This window comes from Chrysochloris asiatica, unplaced genomic scaffold (genome assembly GCF_000296735.1).
Source record: "Chrysochloris asiatica unplaced genomic scaffold, ChrAsi1.0 scaffold00092, whole genome shotgun sequence".
Lineage (NCBI taxonomy): Eukaryota > Metazoa > Chordata > Mammalia > Afrosoricida > Chrysochloridae > Chrysochloris > Chrysochloris asiatica.
In genome coordinates this window covers 5,257,170-5,279,544 of record NW_006408610.1, presented here as the reverse complement: position 1 = coordinate 5,279,544, position 22,375 = coordinate 5,257,170, and the positions used below count along the sequence as shown (strand labels likewise).

Below are 22,375 nucleotides of genomic sequence, written 5' to 3'. Positions count from 1 at the left end.
TGATGCCACGTTTTTCTTCATATATGTAACCCAGCTTCTCAGATGATTTGCTCAGCATACAGGTAGAATAAGTATGGTGAAAGCATACAGCCCTGTTGCACACATTTCTTTTATTATCCCTTTTATACAACTGAGGAAACGAACGCCTAAAAAGATGAGCCAAAGGTCAGTCAGTCAGTATGTGACGGGGCCTGTGTTTAAGGCAGGCAGTCTGCTGAGCTCTGTGCTATGCTACAGTCAGGAGCATTTTCATTTTGCAATCTCCCAAGTCCCTCTTCAAGAGATTCCTCCTACTACTTTCTGGCCACAAACTTGGATTGAGGGATACTGTTGCTTTATTGGGCAAGATCTCCTTATATTGGTTTTATCCAATTATAGCCTTCCCTATAAATGTGAAGAGCAAAGGGAGCAAGACCAAGAATAGGAAGTTTTAGAAAGCCTGTTGTTTTGTCATCTGAGGCCTGCTTCTTCACACTTGAGGTGGTGGTAGTCTCAGTTCTGTTGTCCCACCATTCTAGATTTGGGGACAGTACCTTTTGTGAGCAATTAAAGGCAAGACTTTGCTCTTTCCATCTTTGGGTGTTTAGGTAACTGAGCAAGAGTGGAGAGCCCAGTTTAACCCTCCACATAACCCCTCAGCTCCTGCCTAGGGTAACTTTATACTTAGAAGGGCAATCATTGAAGAAAGAATTTCACCCCCACTGACACCTATTAGGCCAGGTCATCTTGTCCAGGTCTCTTAAAAGAGAAAATTCACTTTCCAAGAAAATCTGCTTTTGCCGTAGTCATCTGACCAGTCCTGTGGAAACTATGTACTTGGCAAGAGAAGTAGGTATGCCCCCACCTTCTGAACAGCAGAGTGACAGTCTGGTCTCACGTTAGAAAGAACTGTGGAACAAGCGTGTCAGCCTTTCAGATGCCTCATTGCATAGAAAACTATACCTTATTTTGCTTTGCACAAATATACTGTTTTCTTCTGCTATTTATTTACTCATGGACAGAGTGGACTGAAAAAACAATTTATAAGAAAAGTCATTATCTGTGAAGTGGACTGTTACCTCCAGTGTTCTGGATTATTACTGACATGATTTTTCCTCCTTCAGCCTCAGGGTCTTCAGGAAAAGGAAGCCGGCTGCCAGACCTAGGATCTGACTACAAACCTCCAATGAGCGGTAAAACCTTTCCCTTGGACTTTTTTTGTTCTACTTTGAGAGCCCAGATGTGGCGCTGTAGAATGAGCACTGGTCTGGTAACTGCAAGATTAGCAGTTCAAACCACCAGCTACTCTTGGAAACCCTATGAGTCAGAACTGACCTGATGGTACACAACAGCAGCAGTGGACATGAAGCTATTTTGTTTGAAATCTTTAACATCTTTTGTAACTTGTGTGTGGTAGGTTAATGTATTACCTGCTTGTTTCATTTAGTAGATCTAGCTTTAGGTAATTTTCTATAAAATGTTTGCTAACCTACTGTACGTATCATGTTGTTGTTAAGTGTCATTGAGTTGGCCCATACTCATAGCGACCCCATGCCTAACAGAATAGAACACTGCCCAGTCCTCAGAATTGTTGCCATGTTTGGGCAGATGGTTGGAGTCACTGTGTCAGTACATTTTGTTGAGGGGCTTCTCCTTTTTCGCTCCCCTCTACTTTAACAAGCACAGTGTCCTTCTCTAGGGACTGGTCCCTCCTGATATCATGTCCAAAGAAGGCTCAGCAACCTCGCTTCTGAGGAGCATTTTGACTTATGTCTCTCAAGAAAAATTATAAGCCCGTTATAAGATCCATAAATAAAAGTTTCCCAGAGACCCAATTTCAGATCAAATTAATTCTAAAGGAACGATTCTTCTTTTGCCTACTGCCTCTAGAAAAGAAAATTAGAGTCTTGCTTTCAGAAGTCAGCCTTCAGCTGCCACCCAAAACAAATCAGAGACCTGCTTCAGAATCATTGAGTTCTCTCCACAGCACTTACAGTAGTCTATTTAGTTTGGGAATTCTAGAAAGTTCTTCCCACCAGCCTCACCATCCCAGGAGCAGGAGAGTTCTGCTTTAATGATGACACCTCCCTCTCTGTAAACTTCACACATGAAATCACATTTGAACTTCATACCACTGTGAAGCAGCAGGAACAGGCAGCGTTACTCCCACTTCACTCATTGCAACTCTGTGTTCATCGTAGGGATTGTTGAGCTGGCATATGTTTTGTTCTCTATATTTTCACCACAAAGACTTTCAATGGAGAAGTAATATGCCTGGAAAGGTGCTCTGGTAGTGTAGTGGTTATGAATCAGGCTGCTAACCTCAAAACTACCAGCTGTTCCATGGGAGAAAGATGAGGCTTTCTGCTCCCGTAAAGATTTATAGCTTCGGAAACCCTGTACAGGGTTGTTGACTCCATGGCACATGGAACTGACTCCACGGCACATCACAACAACAACCCACTAATTATGGCAGCCCTAGAGCTCTGGACTAAGAATTATGCCTTTCCTGTAAACATGCAGCCTAAAAGGCATGAGATGTTTTACATGAGATGTGGGGATTCATAATGACAAAATGCCCACAAAATTAGTTCTCAGCCCCGCCTAAGATAGAACTAAGGACATAAAAGGCCTATCTTTTAGAAACTTACAACTCTGTAAAATAATCTCTCAGTTTGCAGGTATCTTATTTAAATAAAAAGTGGTATGCACAGACTTCAGTGAAATCAACTTATCCTTAGGAGAGCCAAACCAAACTTGTATGTTTCAGGCACTTTTCATGCTAGGCTTTTATTGATGAGCTTCTCCTTCTGGGCTACATCGTGACACATATGCATGTTCTTCATAGTGTAATAGTCAAAACTATGAGAAGAGTAGACAGTCCTGTGTGTTTTCTTTCATTTAAGCAGGCATGCAGTCATTCATTCATGTAGTTTTAAAAGGTCCTGATTCTATGGGACAGACCAGTAGATCAAGAAGAATGTGACAACTGCCTGGTAGAGACAAAGGGAAACTTTCATAGAAAAGATGACATCTGACCCAGGTCGTACAGGGGACATAGACTAGAAGATTGCTAAATGACAAGGAGAGAATTGAGCATTCCAGGAAGTGATAACAGCATGTGCAAAGGCACAACAATGCAAACAGTGTGGTCTCTCCGGATCCCACTGCCTAGAGACAGGATACAGAATGAGTTGAAAAGGGAGGTAGTAAGCACCAGCCTGTCCAAAGCTCAAGCTATAAAACATAGGCTTTATCTTGTGAGTGACGTGTGTAAAATAAATGATAACTGGGAGTCCTGGTGTGGCGCTGTGGGTTAATGCGCCACACTGTAAAGCCGTTTGAACTGCAAGGTTTGTGGTTCAAGCTCACCAGCTGCTCCTTGGAAACCCTAAACAGGGTCACTATGGGTCAAAACCAACTCAATGGTACTTAACAACAACAACAATTATACAATATAAGGATCTCTGATGACTCAGTAGGTTCAGCTCTGGACTGCTCAGCACAGAGTCAGCAGTTCAAACCCACCAGACACGCTGAGGGGAAAAGATGAGGCTGTCTGCTCCTGTAAAGATTTAAAGTATCCAAAACCTAAGGAGCAGTTCTGCTTTACCTTTACAAGGTTGCTATAAGTCAGTGTTAACTCAGTGGCAGTGTGGGTTATATAATATGACTTCCGTTTAGTGAGCATCTGCTATTGGTGTGGGGTCCTGGTGTGGCACCTCGGGTTAATGTGCTGGACTGCGAGGTCGGGTTGAACAGCAAGGTCCGCGGTCCAAGCTCACCAGCCACTGCTCAGAGACTGTATGCAGAGTCGCTATGGATTAGAACCAACTTGATGACACTTACCACCATCAGCAACAACTGTTAGTGTGATGACAGTGAAGAATAAGCCGGGACACCACTAGGAAGAGTGGTTAGAAAGCTGTTACAGTTGTCCAAGTGACCTACAGTGTGTCTCTGGGGGTATTCATGCTGCCTTTGTTCTCTTAGAAGGAATCTTTTGGGCAACTTAGATGTTAGGGTCAAAGGCAGTTGAATGAGAACTTGTCTCTGTTGAATACAAGAAAAAACTGTTGCCTCCCACACCCCAATACTCCAACCTCTGATTTGCAATGCCTTCCCCACCAGGTACCCCAGCCAGGGGGTCAGCACTGATGTTAATAAAAGCTTTCTGTAAAACCTTTTCTCTGACATGAACATATGGTTTCATTTTATTGGCCCCAGTCCCCATAGTCCTTCCAAAAGAGAAAAATATAACTTTATTAAAGGTCAGTATGTACAATTTAAGTCTTCTGTCTACTTACCTTTTTCTCAGAAATGAAAGATAAAAATGATTGAACCAGCTTGAGAAGAGTAAGCTCTTGAGCTCTTCTAAATCAGCCCCAGATTTAGCACTGTGCTTAGCTGTAGACTAAAATCACAGAATCGAGGTTAGAAGGTCAGCTAATCCAGTGTTGTGGAAGAGAGTATGTTTGGATTAGATCCTAAATTTATAATCCTGATTTATGTGAGAATCACCTTAAAAGCTTTTAAAAACAACAAAGATTTCTCAGGCCATACTTTCATGGTAGGAATTTATTTTCTTCTACAGCATCCCAGAGAGATAAAATACCTCTTCTTAAGTATTTCTAGTGACTAAAGACTGCATAGCACTGTAGGATAAGCACTGGACCGCAAGGTCAATTAGAACTGCAAAGTCGGCAGTTCAAACTCACCAACCTCTCCTCTGAAACCCTATACAAGCATCACTATGAGTCAGAATCAAGTCAACAGCACTTAACAATGATATGAGTATACATAACTTTAATAAATGAAGTAGGAAGCCAAGAAATAGAAGTTCAAGAAAAATAGAACAAGATTTAGAGTACAGCTAGATTTACAAGACCACACTAAAAAGCTTGGACCTTATCCTGAGCAGAGAGAACGTAACGTAACAGTAACTGTAGTACAAACAAGATCTTAATGTTGTCAAGTCTTTAGTGGTCTGGCCTCTGCCCAGCTTCATCTTTATCTTCTTCCTCCTCATTTTCTTCTAACTTTGAAATCTCTGCTTTCTGCCCCAGGAGCAAGCCTTGCACCAGCTGTTCTGTCTGTCTCCTATGGTGGGATCTTTCTTTCAAAGCTTAACTCAAAAGCCACCCCCTCAGAGATGCTTTTTCTTACCTCTCAATCAAAAATAGCCACCCAGTCACTATAACGTTGTTGTTGTGTGCCGTGGAGTTGGTTCCGACTCATAGCGACCCTGTACAGGGTTTCTGAGTCTGTAAATCTTTATGGGAGCAAAAAGCCTCATCTTTCTCCCGCGGAACAGCTGGTAGTTTCGAACTGCTGACCTTGAGGTTCGTAGCCCAATTCATAACCACTTCGCTACCAGAGCTCCTTCACTATAACATAGCTCCTCATTTTTTTCATACCCAAACCCAAACGAAACCCACTGCCATCAAGTCAACTCTGACCCATGGTGACCCTACCCAGCAGAGGGTTTTTGAGGCTGTAAATCCATACGGATGCTGAAAGCCTCATCTTTCTCCTGCGGAGTGGCTGGTGGGTTCGAACTGTTAACTTTGTGTTTAGCCTTCCAGTGCTTATCCTGCAGTGCCACCAGGGCTCATTATTCACTTTTTTGTTTACTTATCTGCTTTCATCCCCACCCCCAGCATTCACATCTGTGTTATTCATCATTGTGTGCCTAGTACTTAGAACAATGACGGGTATATATTAACCACTCAGTAAATATTTGTCAAAGTAATACATATGTGCAGACCTAATTTTTCTTGGAGTTGAATAAGGTAATTATCTCTGCGTAACGATACATGTAGTGACACCTGTGAGAGATCATTTTCTCAGGTCCCCCAAGTTTTCTGCCTGTGTCCAGGTTCAGTCTTAACGCTTTTCTTTTGCTCTCTATTAGAGGAAAATATTCTTTTGTTTTCCTTCTTGGAGTTTTCTGCCATACCCAGATTCCAGTTTTCTCAGGTTTTACTGGATTTTCAAAAGCAGAGAGCCTTTATGTTTCAAGTAATTTTATAATTTCAGATTATGTATATTGGAGAAAATGTCTGCTTTGTATCCATGTGCCTTTTTTTTTAATGGTTTTAAAAGTCATTAAATTAGTTGATTTACAGATGGTGTAAAATTCACATAAAACGCAAGACACCAGAGGGGTAGACCCTTATTTGTCCAAGTAGATCTGACCTTTTGGGAGCCTTGGATGTCCAGTACAGTTTGGGAAACTTTGTCTTGAACAACAGCTTTGTACAGTGTTCTGTGCTGAGAACTGTACATAAGGCCAAATTCCCACTCTCCAGAAATTCATATTCCGGAAAAGATAGCATGGTCATGAGGCGTGGTGACGTGTGTTCCTAAAAGGCTCACACAGCATACCTTGAGTCCGGCAGTCTGAGCCCGTCCAGTGTTTGAGTTTGCCGACATTGACAAATGCACCATTCTTCATCTGCAGGCAGTAACAGTCCTCAGGGAAGCCCCACGTCTCCTCTGGACAGCAGTATGTTGCTGGTCATCATCGTGTCTATTGGCGTCATCACCATCGTGGCGGTGGTCATCATTGCTGTCTTCTGCACCAGGCGCACCACCTCCCACCAGAAAAAGTAAGGAGGCCCTGATGTAGGCCATAGATGCTGGGGTATCTAGGATTTTGCTTCTGTTTACTTTCTGTGGGAATTGTGCACAGAATTAAAACATTACAGCATTTAAGGAGGAATATTTTTAAGTCTGTTGGTCTTTATAAATGTGTAGCAGTTAGGGTCCTTGCAAGAAAGCACTAGGTAGGAATGCTGAAGGACTAGCAGCAGTGATAAACTGCTGTCACCCTTAGGCCTGAAAGGACAAGAGGAGGGACTTGTTTTCTGAGATGTGCAGCTGTATGAGAGGGTTTCAGGAATATAACTGCTGCTAACCTTTACCACAAGGTGTCCTGCACTTGTGGTTTTGGAAGTTCAGACTCACATGTCTCCAAAAGCCCTTTATGATATGGTCCCTGAACCTCTTTAGCATCATTGTGTATCTTTCTCCCCATAGTTCAATTCTGGGCCCACACTCAGCACCACTTACAGTCTTTCTAAATTGCCAGCTGTTGCCTTCTGCTGCAGTGCCTTCACATGAGAGTCTGCCATCTGCAATGTGCTTCCTGTCCCTTTAATTCTTAGCATAAATGTTACTTCGTCCTCCATGTTTTTCCTGTCCACCTTAGATCACCAAGGATTAAGAGGTTACTGTAACACAGGGCATTTCTTGATGCTCAGAGCATTTTAAAATAATAGTTCAATATCTTTCTTCTTCATTTGACCAAAAATGCTGCCAGGGCCCAGCATCTAGCACAGTGTCTGACATATACTAGGTACTTCATAAAATGCTTATTGAATGGGTGGTGGGTGAGTGAGAAAATGTGAAAATAAGACACAGAAAAGCAGGTGTCGTCATCACTATTTATGACCCTCCAGTTGATAATCTCAGCTTGGGCTACTGAATATGTTCCCATTCCCTCCTTTGTAAGCTCAAGACTCCACCTTTATTTATTTCATGTTTGTATTCCATGTTAATGTTGCTCTGTCTCTTTTGATGAGAGATGTGTGGAGGAAGCTTCTGCATTGGCGATTATTTTGTAAAAATGCTTTATCTTCTTTTGATAATAAAAAAAAAAAAAATAGTTACAAGGCATGACTAAAATATGCATTGCATATATCTCTAAATATGTGTGGCTAGAGTAGAAATACTTTAGCTATCCCCTGACATGTCAGCTTCCTTCTTCTGTTAAAGTTTCTTCCTGTCCTAGAAACGTCTCTCAGAAAGGCAGTTTTAATCATTCAGGCTTTTTGCAAACATGTTCATAAGTTGCTTAAAATATACACACAACTATCCTCTAAATTGTGTACCTAGAAAACGAGCTGCCTGCAAATCAGTGAATGGCTCCCACAAATACAAAGGGAATTCCAAAGATGTCAAACCCCCAGACCTCTGGATCCATCATGAAAGACTGGAACTGAAGCCTATCGATAAGTCTCCAGACCCGAACCCCATCATGACTGATACTCCAATCCCTCGCAACTCTCAAGACATCACGCCAGTTGACAATTCCATGGACAGCAATATCCATCAAAGGAGGAATTCATACAGAGGTGCCGTTACAAGCACAGGGCTTTTCCCCAAATGTTGGAAAACTATCTTCATTTAAGTCATTTTCCATGTTCTAAGGTTGCTTAAATTTGGAGGTTCCTTTATGATAAGTAGTAGTCTGCTAACCACAACTCAGCAGTTCAGACCCACCAGTCACTCCTTGGAAACCCTGTACAGGGTCATTATGAGTCAGAACCGACTCAATGGCACTTATCAACAGCATATGAGACTAAGAGTCCTAGTGTGGCACTGTCAGATAAGCACTAGACTGCTAACTGCAAGGTCAGCTGTTCAAAAACCCATAAGCCACTCGTCAGAAACCCTGTATAGGGTCACTATGAGTCAGAACCGACTCAGTGAAATTTAACAACAACATATGAAGCTAGATTTAAATAAATGTGTATGATAGGGGATTTGGTCAACATGTGATGAAGAATCGCTAGCTTGTTGTGGGGGTTCTTCTGTACCTGTAAGAGGCAACCTTCTAGATCTTGTAGGCTTCACCAACTTGAGACATTTTGGGCCCTGAGTCCTCCACCAGAAATGTGTTCTTGTTGAGATCTGTATGGCACACACTTGTATCAATCTCGGTATTTGACGTCTAGGGCATGAATCAGAGGACAGCATGTCTACACTGGCTGGAAGGCGAGGAATGAGACCAAAAATGATGATGCCTTTTGACTCCCAACCACCACAGCGTAAGTTCTATCCAGTCATAGTGGGCAACAATTATGGATGATCTCCTCAAATGAACACAGAAGAGGTTTACAAAAGCTCTGTTAACAGCTTGGGGAAAGAAGTCACAAACATTTGCCAGTTTTTGTAATGACTTTCATTCTTGAGACTAGCAGCTTTCCTTTTAGGGTAAAGTAGTCAAAAAGACAATTTCCCCAGTCTCTCAGGGATAGGGAAGTGCTTAGCATCTCTGTGGAAGAGATGGAAGGCATCCCTCTACTACAGGTTGGCAACAGCCAGGTATCACAGGTAGCTTCCTGACATAGATTTAGCATTATTATCTTAAATTCAGAATATAAACAGTGTGCTTTAAAACCATAAAGCAGTGGGATGCACCAGCTCTTCATTTTCAAATATCTATGTCCTTTCCCTTGTCCCTGTTCTCAAGGTTGAAAGGGCTTTCTCTGTGGGGCTCCCACTTGAGGGTCCCTTGTACCATTCCAGAGTAGGAAAGAAGCCTTACTTCATCAGGGACCCAACTACCTTCCAATAGGAAGTTTTCAAGTTTTCTTAATTATGAACTGTTGGTTTAAATTTGAAGCATAAGCTGAATGATTCAGCCATTAAGGCCTGACACTCTGAAATACCTAGATCCCAGTCCTGAAGCATCCACTAGGTCATGTCTCAATTGAACCTGAATGAGGTTCTGAGTTTTCTGTTGATTCCTTAGAACTCAGTCAGGTCTTTGCCAACAAGTGGGTGGGTACACCCCCCACAGAGGTGCAGTACAACCTACAGCGGTGCCCCCCCCAGGCATGCCAATATGTGCACATATGCTCATACTCATTCACACTAACCGTTTACAGACATGTAAGACCTTGGACTCTACACATCAGCATTGGAAGAGTAAGGACCTATTCATTCATAGGTAATTTGTGTACCAAATGGTTTGTGCTTGGGATTTGTACTGGAAAGCAGAGCCTGCCTTCTCCTTGGAAATGCAGGGAAAGTAGTTTCCTTTTCATCAGTGGTGCCTGGACAAGGGTACATCAGATATGAAGACACAGTGCCTAAAAAAGAATAAAATAATTCATTCTTTTGGCTTTTGATTTATAAGAAGATGGTAGCCTGGCTCTGTTTTCTATAAGACTTTGGTTCCTACCCAAACTGGCTTCTTTTTTAAAAACTTGTAAAATTTGACTTTCCCTGTTCCTAGAGAAGCCACTATAGGATAAGCACTGATCCACAAGGTCAGTTTGAACTGCAAGGTTGTTGATTCAAACTTACCCGCCACTCCTCAGAAACCCTGTACAGGGTCACTATGAGTAGGAACTGACTCAACAACATCAGTAGATAGGTGTCCTGGTGTGGCACTGTGGGATAAGCACTGGACAGCAAGGTTGACAGTTCAAACTCCCTAGCCACTCCTCGGAAACCATATACAGGGTCACTGTGAGTAGGAACCAGTTCAATGGCACTTAACAACAAAAATTCCTAGATACGTTAATTTTCCATGTGTTAAGGGAAAAGATGTTTTGTACTAGTTGTTATTACCCTATTCTCTTTTCCTTTGTTTTTTTTTTTTTTTTTGTAGTATTGGGGAAGCAGTATGTGTAAATAGGCAATATGATGGAATTTGTACCTCAAAAATTGGGTGGGAGTAGAATTTTTTTAATTCAAGAACCTAAAACCAGATACCTACTGTACTCGAGATTTTGCGTTTTGAGATCCCCTTAACCCCTCATGACTACAGTCCTCCTCCATGAGCTGGGCTTCCCGGGGTTTTGGGTCCTGGCAGGTGCTGGAGTCTTGCATCCACCCTTCACCCACCCTAGCCTTCAGTGACTTGCTGATGTTGAGATACGGTTCAGTTCGACAGAAGTGGGGTTTTTGTTTTTTTTTGTGAGAGTCCCCATACCGAGAACCCTTTCAGATTACTCTTCCTTCATGCCAGCCTCAATTCTGGCAGACTCTGGTTCTGAAGTACCCCACTTCTGAAAACACCCCTCATCCCCTAGAGAAGTTGACTTCCAAAAGCCCTGAGAAGCCTACTTAGCCAGCAACTCTAGGTTTTGTGTTTTATTCCAATGAACACATGAGTCTTCTGGTCTCTGAGCACAAAGCAGGAAAAGCCCCTTGTTTCTCTGCCCTTGAAGAGGGAAGGGGAGGGGATGCCCCTTAATGTCAAGTTGGCTGTGCCACTCGTTTGCTCACGCAGCCAGGACAGGAGCTGGTGGAAGGATAAAGTGCCCAGTTCATTGGCTGGGGTTCCTTTTCACCAAAGTAACATTGATCAGGTCCACAAAGGTCTAAGGGGAACCAGGTGGCAGTGACCATTTAAATAGGCTCCCGAGGGCTAATTAAACATAACCACAGTGTAACAAGCCCTGTGGTTTCCTAGTCTACAAGCTGGTCATCTTGAACTTAAGTATTCTGTTTCTACAACTTCTCTAAGGAGAGTGAGTGTCTGAGAAGAGTCTACCCCCAAAATCTAGGGTTTTGTTGTTGTTTTGTTTTTTACATCTCTGAGATAGATATTGATGTCTGATCAAAGAGGGACTTTGTATATAAATTGCACGTGGGATCTCTGTGTGGAAATTTGAATTTTGGTGGAACTGGCAGCAGCCAGAGATGGAGCCACAGGCCTGTGGTTCATGTTCTTAATTCTAGACTGGGCCTTCAGAGTTCAGTTACATTTGCATGTCTTTTAAGATATCAAAATGGTTTAAACAGCCACTCATTCACTCAACCCAAATGCCTACTGAATGTTTCGTCTAGCCATTAAGAAAAGGCAAAATGAACTGGGAATATGCTCAAAAGCAAAGGGACATCAATCCTTTTAATAAGGAAAAATATATCAATCTCCCCCCCACCCACCCACCCAACAAAGCACCACACATATGAGCATAATGTATGGAAATGCAGAAATTAAGCTAAGTAAGCCATTCTAGCATAACGCGTGCGCATTGAGTGAAAATGTGGTAATAGAAGCCTAAGCCAGTGTTCTTTTGCTAATGGATTAATATTTGGGGATATTTTCAAATGGCTATTTTTAATAGCTCATGTAATCCATGTTTATTGTAGAAGAATTGAAAATACAGAGAAGCCAAAAGAAAAATATTTTTTAATCCTGACCACTCTTCCCCACAAAATAATCACTGTTAACATTTTAGAATGTATTTAAAAATATACACACACATCAGAAAGCTAGGTAGATAAGATACACTTATATATACATACACAATGCATATAATGTGTTGGTTTGTTTTGTTTTGTTTTGTTTTCTTTCATGTAAAATTCATGGCTAATTGTCTAAATCCAGCTAGCTGCCACCAAAAAGCCAAGGCAGCGGTTGGATTGCACGGGAGGTCGGGAGGGGTGTGATGCGATTAAACTAAAGCCTCGCGTGTGTCCGTGCAAGCATGCTAAGCATTTCTCTGTCTTGTGTTCGTTCACAGCTGTAATTAGTGCCCATCCCATCCATTCCCTCGATAACCCTCACCGCCATTTCCACTCCAGCAGCCTCGCTTCTCCAGCTCGCGGTCATCTCTACCACCCGGGCAGCCCCTGGCCCGTTGGCACATCCATGTCCCTTTCAGACAGGGCCAATTCCACAGGTGAGAGATGAGGATTGAGCCCAGATGGAAAGCTTTCTGAAAGAGTTGGCAAGCTGAAATGGGAAAGAGCTTGCCCTTCCTAGAAGAAGGATTTGGAATTTGTCACAGTGATGCGTATTTACCACAACATTTCTATTATTGACTCAGATTTACCCTGGTTTTCTCCAGAAGTTGAAATGCTCAATGCAAGGTGTTATTTTTAGAGGGGGGGAGCAATAATTCTGCTTACACTACCATCTCTTGTGCCACAACTTACATCTTAATTCAGGCTTTCCTCTGCTCATTTCTTTTCCAGCTTATTAATTATATTTATCCTTCTGCGAGGAAAGCTCATTTGGGGTCATTTACAGACACCAGCAGTTGTATTTGCCTCACAGTTACCATAATGTTGTTGTTGTTGTTATGTGCCATCAAGTCGGTTCCGACCCAAAGCGACCCTGTATAGGGTTTCCGAGGGTGTAAATCTTTACGGGAGTAGAAAGCCTCATCTTTCTCCCGCGGAGCAGCTGGTAGTTTCGAACCGCTGACCTTAAGGGTCGCAGCCCGATTCGTAACCACTACGCTACCAGAGGGAGGGTCAATAAAGTGAAAGTCACTTCTGCTCTGGGATTAACATAAGAACAGCTGCTGAGGGACATTGGGCATTTTGGAGGAGGGACGCACACATTTAACCCTGCAGACACATTGAGTTTGTGTATCTTGCAAACCTCAGGTTGTCTAATGGAGTGTGTTATTAGGAAGGGTTGCCCAGGCATAGATCATCTCTAAAAATAAATAGAAATTAGCATAACAATCCAGTGTATTTAAAGAAAGATACAATGTCATTGCCAAACAAACATATCCCAGTCTGAGAAACTTTAGAAACAGCACCATCAAAGCACTTTCGAGGAGAAAATAGTTCAGGGAAGGGCTAAGTGAATAGAATAAACATTGTTCCTCCTCAGCTAAAAATGAATTTCCATCCCTTCAGCTTTAAAATACAGCTCTAGTAATGTCCCCTACGTACAACATAGTGTTTTTCATCATTTGGAACCTGCCTATATTAATAGTTGACATAGTATTACTGGCAATATGAAGTTTCCATGGTGCTGGGAAAAAAGGGAATTTCAAGTGAGCTCCATTATAAACTGACCCCCATAGTTTGTGCTAGAAGTTTGGGTTGCCAGTAAATTTAGCAGTAACGTAATGGTTACAACTCAGGCTGCTAACCTCCAGGTCAGCAGTTCAAAACTACCAGCCGTTCCATGGGAGAAAAACAAGGCATTCTGCTCCTGTAAAGATTTACAGCTTCAGAAAACCCCATGCAGGGTAGCTATGAGTTGGAACCGACTCCACGGCACACCACCACCTCTCTCTGACTTTTAATCAATCATAAATTGTGTTTCAAACATCAGATGAAGATTGGAACTTATTAAGGGGTATACAGCGACTCCTACTCCTGGTGTGGCACTGTAGATCAGCACTGGACTTCAAACCACAAGGTCGGCAGTTCAAACCCACCAGCTGCTCCTTGGAAACCCCATACAGGGTCACTGTGAGCTGGAACCGAATCAATGGCAATTAGTAACTATTCCCCAAGTTATCCACCGTGTCTGAAAATTAACCTGCCTGCTACACTCCTGATGTGGCACTGTAGGTTTGGCACTGGACTATGAACCACAGGTTCAGCGGTTCAGACCCACCAGCTGTTCCTTGGAAACCGTAGACTGAGTCACTCTGAGTCAGGACTGACTGAACAGCACTTAACAACAACAGCTCTTCTTGAGTCAGGGGGAAAGACCTGCTTCTAGGGAAAGACAGTCTTCAGGGTCTACAGTTACTCCGGATAGCCCATGAGTCTGCTTTAAAAGCCAACTCTCAGCAGCCCTCCAAACCTGAGCTTAGGCAGCAGGCTCTATGCCTGACCCAGTCTCTGCATTTTTAAAAGCAGAAGAATCCCGCCCACTAGGAAACCGGCCTGCCTCGGTAGTCAGATTAGCCCTCCTCCCAGACTAGGAAGGGAGGGGAACAGGACTGGAGTGAAGCATGGCTGCTCCTACCAGCCTTCCTCACAGGGGCCTAGTTTGATAAAGAAAATTCCCTTTCATATGGACCTAGGCAGGTAGCAAAGTGAGAAAACAAGCCATGATCTCCATCACTAAATGACTGATTGACATTAGTAAAGGGTTCCCTGCCTTAATAATCAGAACAGAAGAAAGGTGAACTAAAGTCACAGATTGATTGGAATGTAGAGCATACACACTAGAGATGATCTAAATTCTCACGTGATTGTATTTTCCCAAACCCTTGATGCTCTAGAGCCCAGAGTGTGGACACAGGCCCCATGTGTGTGGATTGGCCAGTCCCCAGTTCTGAAGACCATGAACCTGGGCATTGACTATTGCCAGCACTTGGCCAGTGTGACTTTGTGTGGCATGAATAACCCTGGGAGGCACATAGGTCAGGAAGTAGGTGAAAGTCTTAGCTACAGCGTAGTTCTCGTAGTAGGCCACTGATGCTGTACGAATCCAGGGAGCATCCTTCACAGAGAGGACTGTGACGGTGATCCTGGTCCAGGCTGCATCACGTAGGCAGCTCTCTTTTTATTTTTCCCCCTTCCTAGCATCTCTCTGGCCCTCAGACGCTGGATCCGTTAAGTTTAAGACAGGGAGGGGGCAGCTGAGTATTGGGCAGAAAAGGGCAGTAGAGTATGCGGTTGTGAAGAGCATGAGATTGCTGCCCCTCAAGTTCTAACCGTGAGCTTGTGAGTTTCAAGGATTCCCTGAGATAATGCGTTTAGAGCTCGGAGCTTCGATGCCTTGCTTAGAAAAAGCATCCAGCAATTTAAAAAGAAAAGAACCATATCAGTTATTTAAGTGCAGTGCTCAGCACTTCTCATGCATGTTCTCACTCATTCCACTGTGAATTATGTGCTAATTCTCCCTGTTTAGAGATGAAGGAACCAAGATGCAGAGAAATTCAAACTGCTGGTTCACTCAACTAGTATGCCGAAATTTGAGTCCAGGGTGATCTGACTCTAAAACCAGGGTTTCTTGCACCTCACCTCTAGAACAGCTCTGCTCCCTCTTCATATTTTGAGAAGACTTGCATGTTCTTCCTGGGTCCTCCTCCTCCGGGCTAACCTATCCCTGTTTCTTCCTCTGGACCACAGTGGCTTTCATATGGCAGTATCATAAAGCTGTGAGCAGACGTCTAGACTGTTTGATGGTCCAAGTCTTACCTTTAGCTGTGTGGCTGTTGCTCTGGGAGGCTGTCCACAGTTCCCAGAGGGTGTGCAGAGCCAGGGACACAGACCCTTTCCTGCAGTGATCTCCAGCCCTCACGGGCACAACTGGCACCGCCCCGTATCCTGCCAGGTTCAGTGACTATGAAAGGCCACTTTCCTAAGATTTCTGATCAGTGAATGGACATTGTAATCTCCTTTTACATTTGCTATATCTTAAATAAACAGCAGCCCAGGATCCTGCATGCATGCTCCCTAATAGAAGCTGGAGCTTTAAATTTGTAAAATTATAATCACTTGGTTTTGTAGGTAAAAAGATTGAACAGCTGGTTGGCAACAAGATTGTGTGGGACTCTGAGATTAGTCCATTCTTAGCCAAGGCAGTGATGCTGAGCCATGTTCTGGACTAGCGCTGATTACTGATTGAGCTGATATAAGGGACGTTATTACACAGGTAGCCAGAACCCTGAGCTTTGCATGTGTTTTATGGTCAAAGAAATGCTAACGTTTAGACTTCTCTTCTGTAGAATCTGTTAGAAATACGCCCAGCACTGACACCATGCCAGCCTCCTCATCTCAGACATGCTGTAGTGATCATCAGGACCCTGAAGGTACTACCAACTCGTCTTACTTGGCCAGCTCTCAAGAGGAAGACTCAGGCCAGAGTCTCCCTACAGCGCATGTCCGCCCTTCCCACCCACTGAAGAGCTTTGCTGTGCCGGCAATCCCGCCCCCGGGACCTCCCACCTATGATCCCGCATTACCAAGCACACCATTGCTGTCCCAGCAAGGTGAGGGCAGTAGCACTGATTCATGTGGCAAAAGTCTTCTCCTTGAAAATGATCCCAGTAGTATGTCCGTGCCCACTCTGCGGACCTGAGCTCCTCTCCTCTGGGAAGGAACCAGAGTAAAACTCAGTGGAGAGCAAAGGCTGACCTTTGGAATTGTGTTTTATATGTAGAAACCTCAGTTGGTAAAATCCAGTTGAATGGTTGTAGGCAAGAGATCTAGTTCTCCCAACCTCATGGCAGCACCTCATAAACTGCTAGAAAGGGTGAGGAAGGCCAAAACTTAGACTCACAGGATGGCAGCCCAAGAAGGAACCTGAGGACAGAGACCTGAACTGCAGAGGGGAGCAACTTGCCGAGCGCACACAGCTCTGCGCAAAGGTCCCTGGCCTCTAAGGCATGCTTTCCCCTGCAACTCTCACATTGCTTCTCAAATGTCTTGGATTCAGAACGTACTTATAGTCTTAAAAGCTACTGAGGACACAAAAGAACTTTTCTTTACAGATGTTATATCTACCAGTATTTCTGTATTAGAAATTTAAACAAATTTTAAAATAATTAATTCATCTTAAAAATAGTAGTAAACCCATTAATGTTGACATATAAATAGCATGTTTTTGTGAAAATTATTACAAAGTGGAACCTGTGAGAGCCAGAACTACACAGGACTGCCTTGGGTTTCCGGGTCTCACAGTGTTTCCTTCTCTGGCAGGTTTCTGCTTTACACAGGTTCTGGCTTTTGCAAGTTTGACTGTAGATTTTCCTAAACAAAAACTGTAGTGAGAGGAGTGACAGTTGTGGCTATTCTTTTCTGAGACCACAACGAAACACACCATACAGTAGTTCCTTAAAGATTGGTTGTAATATGGAATCTGAAGCCAAGTCAATAAGCTAGTCACGCTCTGTTCCAATAAAATCCATTCTTCTACCTTGCGCTCTGGATACATGGCTTTGTAACTTCATGCATTAGTCATTTGGAAAATATTGGTTCAGTAAGTTACACAGATCCTCCAAATATTGACCTGTTTCTGTATACAGCGCCTACAAACACGTTCATTCGTATCACCAAATTCTTTATTGGGAAGCTGTCAAGCTTGTGGTGACAGATATAAGTCTTTCAAAATTCTGATTTCGCTTCAAAACTTGTATCAGTGGCACTCCATGTCCTGCCCATTGTTTTCCTTGGTGTGGCAGACTTGCTTCATTCATCTTGTAGACAGTGTCTGCCAGATGCCCACGTGTGTCCATCTTCATTTGAAGTGACCACGATGTTGCATGGTAACAGAGTGGTCTGGCCAGCTGGCGACTCACACAACCACAGACGCCTCTTAGTAAGGCAGCCATTGTACTTCAGTACATTCAGAAGTACTTTCTGCTTGCTTCCCATTTCATCACATTAAATATTTAAGATATGTGCACAGGGATTGAGGTTTCATAACATATCAGTTGTGTTGCTTCATTCAGCATGAAACTGGCTCTTCTTATTTTTTGAAACTGCAAGTACATCATCACGTCTGTGAGTGACAGTCTCATATCTGGTGCTCCAGCAGTTTTTGTTCCATCGGCATAAATGCCATGGCTGAGAAGACGGCAGCTGGTCCCTTAGGCGGATTGTGAAATGCATGGTGACCCTCACAGACATTCTGGCATGAGTCCATAGACCACCACACTTTGAGTACCCCTGGACTAGGTTCGTTTTTAAAGCTGAGGGGCCTCTTCTTGAGCCTTTTGAATGTTGTGTTGTCGTCCTCCTTTCATCCTGTACCAGTGCCTTCAGAGGAACAGGATTCAGGCAGTGAGTCTGCATGTGTTCCTCACTGACACCACTGCACACCTCACAGTGCCCTTTCCTCCTCAGCTCTGAACCACCACATCCACGCAGTGAAGACCGCCTCCATTGGGACACTAGGAAGGAGCCGGCCGCCTATGCCTGTGGTCGTTCCTAGTGCTCCAGATGTGCAGGAGACCACGAGGATGCTGGAAGACTCCGAGAGTGTAAGTCCCTGGGCCCAGGCAGCCGCATGCGCTCACTCAAGAGTGCATGTGAGGAGCAGCTCCTCCACTGGAGTCCCGTCTGCTTTCTCTCCTGCCAGCACCAGTGTCCCTAGTGACTCTCCCCCCTGCCTGCCTTCCAGTTCTCTCCCTTCTGTCTGGCCCTCTTCTGGTTCCTTCTCCCTCAGTTTCACGTCATGACCTTGTCTGAGGGGAATCAATACCGAGACATCAGCAGGTTCTCATCCTTGAACTTGCACTCTCAGGGTGTCCCAGTGATGGCCTGCCTCTGTGGTCCCAGGCACAGGACTCTTAAAGGAAGCTGGGAGACATGGGACACACCAGCAGAGACCTCAGAGGGACAAGGGAACTATAAATCCTGTGTGTTGGGGGAAAGGCATTTGGCAGTATAAAGAAATGAGTCCTTGATGCCTGGGGATTGTAGTGACCTTGGGCATGTCCTGCTGTCTCTGGTTTCAGAGGGCCATTCTCGCAACTCATAACTGACATCTGACATCTCTCAGGGCTCTTGGACTGGTGCCTTTCCAGTAACAGTGCTTTCTTTTCCACAGAGCTACGAACCAGATGAGCTGACCAAAGAGATGGCCCACCTGGAAGGACTCATGAAGGATCTAAACGCCATCACGACAGCGTGACAACCTTCACCAGGACATGGCTCCAAGCCTGAGTCTTCGAGTCCTGGGACTTAGCCTTGAAAAGCAAGGAGTTGTACAGAGTAAGAGAGGACAGAGAATGAGCAGAGAAGCCAGCGCCCCCGGCGGGGCTCGCTCCAGGCATGGCCACCTGCCTTCTCCTGACCAGCCCGGAAGAAGCCTGTGTCGGGGCCACTTCCCTTTGCCTGCTGAGACCCTGCAGGACTGGGCACCAAGGGCCAAAATTTTGTGTCCAGGGAAGAGGCGAGACGTGCAACCTACATTTCACTTTGTGGTCAGGCTGCGTCTTCATGCTGCAACGGCATCGCCTTTATGGAGTGTAGACATTGGCGTTTATGTACAACTTGATTTGTGTCCTGTTTTATTTTACCTTTAAAACAAACACTATCAAAAACCGAGGAAGTCCGTGGTGGTCTCCACAGGTGGTTGACAGCTGGCTACTTGTCTGAGCTCTGTGTGGAAAGTCACTGACAGTGTGGGTTGCTCAAGGGTTGGCTTGTGTTTTCTGTTGATTTGTTTTGTTTTAATTTTTGTTTGATTTTTAATTGAGTCGTTGCCTCCTCTGCCGGCTGTTAATCCATCACTTTCAGGGGGAGGAAATGTTGCAATGCTGTTTGTACGCTTTTGTTATTATTTTTTTATGATAATTATTAAAGGCCTGACTTTTCTCCTCTCATCACTGTGAGATTACAGATCTATTTGGATGAAATGTAACCTTGGAAAGACTTGTTTGTTGCTCTCTGTGCAGTTGCAGTATTGGGGTGGGGTGGGCGGGATTGGGAGTGGGAGATGGAGGGGCTGCTGAGATTCTGTGAACGTTTTGGTCATTGTAATATTTCCGAAGCCTGCAGAGAATGGAAGCATCTTTATTGTTCTTTCCCGGCATGTCCATCTCTGTTGTCACTACATTGCAACTAGAGTTTCATTTGGATCTGGTTTTAGAATCCTGTGCAATAGATGGGTTCAGTGATTTAGCTGTCCCAGTATCTTGGCCATATCCTGGGGAGACTGTCCCAGCCGAGGCCCGGGGTGCTGTGTCTCTTGTCACAAGAGTGGTGCAGGAGAGAGCAAGAGCTTGTCCTGCTCAGAGTTCCTGGGAGATCCAAGAGCAAAGGCTAGAGAGATACCCTTCTCCACTGCTGTCTCTGTCTCCCTTGGGAACGTTGGAGGTTGAGGGAGGAACTGGAGGAGAGGACTCCTTGCTTCTCTCTAGTTCCTGTCCTCAGCCAGACCAACTCTCACTCGCATACTTCAGAGCCCCTTTGGAAAAAGCTTATCGCAAGGATGAGGCAAGGGGATGGGCTGTAGCATCCACGTGGCTCCTCCAGGTCTTTCCCAACATTGTTCTTCAAGTGTTGGGAGGCAGTGGAGAGGGCTGGAGGAATGGAGGAAGCAGCAGGTCTTTCTGCACCTGAGTGGGTGGCCGGTGGTCTGAGGTTCGCAGACAAGCTCAGTTGTACACACACAGCCCTTTTCCCTAAGGAAATACTCATGGAACTCCTTTGCAAATAGTCCTCGTGTTCATTTTGTTTAAAAGATAGGAGCTGAGAGGCATTTGGATTTTTGCTGTTTTAACATTAAGACTCTATTACGGAGAGGAAAAAAAAAAAAAAAAACAAACAGGACTGGCCCTCAGAGTCCCAAGAGAGTAGGAAGGACCTCTGTGTGGAAGGCAGGAAACTCATTGGTTCTATAGCTACAAAGTGGGGGCCAACTGCCAAGACCACCAGCGGGCACCTCTTCCTAGCAGTACTGCCCTGGCTTCATAGGGCCCCACGCTGCGGACAGGCTGCAGGCCTTTGTACCTGACTTACAGTCCCCGTCCTCACGTAGTTACTATTCTGGGCTGATGAGTAGTACAATGTTAGAACTGCTGCTGCCAGGCTGGCTGCTCACAGAGGGTGGTACCAGGCAGGACTCTGGAAAACCAGTGCACTTGACCTGATCGTGAGAAAACGCTCAGCCAATGCTCAGCCCTCTCGTCACCAGGAAAACTGCCTCTTACCTCTGCCCAAAGAAGCATGCTCTGTGTTTGGCGCATCCCCTCCCATGAACCCTGATACTTCTATTACCTCAGGGCCTTGGTACCTGGATACTGCCACAGAATTGGGGGTGGGGCGGGGGAGGGACCTATTTTTCAAGAAAATGTTCAAAAGTGAGGGGATTTTTTTTTAAAGTAAAAAAAAAAAAAAAAAGGAAAGCTATTCTGTATTGCACCTTTTCACAATTTAATACATTTTCTGAACGTTTTCCTGTGGTTTTTTGAAACGAATCCATTGTGTGTCTTGTGACTTCCTTGTTGAGCTCCATCCGGGAGCATTGGGAGCTTCCGTGTCTGTGGACTTGCTGCCTGGTGGGAGCCTGGGGGGGCTCTGTACACACTTGTTTGGGCTTTTCTGTAGTTGATGCTGTAAACTCTATGGCTTTTAAAAACCAATTTCATGTTTTTATTTAGTATTGGAAATCCAATACACTTTTTTAATCCAATCAAATCCTGGTCTGGTGAAAGAGTTTGTTTTGAGTTTTTGGGGTTGTTTTTTGTTTTTGTTTTTTCATTTTTCCTTAAAAGACTTTGGGGCCCCTAATCTCTTGGCTTCTAATGGACTTTACCATCACCCATGAAAGTATAAAGTTAGGAGTTCAAAGAAGGGGTCCAGTGAGGTGGTGAGCGGGGACGCTCTAGGGTCTCGTCTGGTCATCCATCAGCCCCAAAGACAAGCCCTGTCTCTGACCCCCAAGCTACTGTCACTGCCCTGTGAGGACTGGGAAGCCTGCAGACACTTCTGTCAGCAGTTCGCGTGAGTCCCCACCCGAGGCCTGGGTCTCCCATCCTGTCCTCTCCATTCAGGTACACGACCAGCTCAGGCTGCCTGCGCGTTTCTGACTGCTTTCACTCTACAAGCTCTTCTTACGATTCCTGAGAATCTAGGCTCTTGAAGGGTCAGGATCACAACTGCATGGGCCCTGCCCGCCATGAACAGAGTCCTTACCAGTTGCTCCCTCTGCCCCAGTAGTTCATCTGCTGTGCTGCTAAAATCCCAACCCAAACGTCATTCCCATCACTCGTGGCCCACTGGCCTCAGGATGAAGTCTGAGCTCCTAGCACTCAAATTCTGCCATGCTGGCCACAGCCTCTTGCCACCCTGTGCATCCATCATTCGAGCCATGCAAGACCACTCGTGAGACACCTGCCTCTGCATGTGCTGTTCCTTCTGCCTGGAATGCCCTCTCCCCCATAAAGCTCAACTTATCTTTCAAAACTAAATCTCAACCCTACCTTGATCCCTGAGA

At 44.6% G+C, this 22,375-nt stretch overlaps 1 protein-coding gene across 3 annotated transcripts in view; it reads left to right on the top strand.

Annotated features, from left to right (window-relative positions):
• Nucleotides 1–19,803, top strand: part of NEO1 (neogenin 1) — a 275,549-nt gene extending 255,746 nt beyond the window's left edge. Inside the window, exons 22-29 of one of the 3 annotated variants that reach the window (XM_006866510.1) lie at nt 1,104–1,172; nt 6,443–6,590; nt 7,879–8,117; nt 8,721–8,813; nt 12,249–12,407; nt 16,158–16,421; nt 18,277–18,413; nt 18,983–19,803. In XM_006866510.1, coding sequence (XP_006866572.1) covers nt 1,104–1,172; nt 6,443–6,590; nt 7,879–8,117; nt 8,721–8,813; nt 12,249–12,407; nt 16,158–16,421; nt 18,277–18,413; nt 18,983–19,066 — 1,193 coding nt within the window. In that variant the 3' untranslated portion in view covers nt 19,067–19,803. The remainder of the gene's footprint in view (nt 1–1,103; nt 1,173–6,442; nt 6,591–7,878; nt 8,118–8,720; nt 8,814–12,248; nt 12,408–16,157; nt 16,422–18,276; nt 18,414–18,982) is intronic. The other 2 variants (XM_006866511.1, XM_006866512.1) reach the window with 2 other exon arrangements.
• Nucleotides 19,804–22,375: the final 2,572 nt, after the last annotated feature.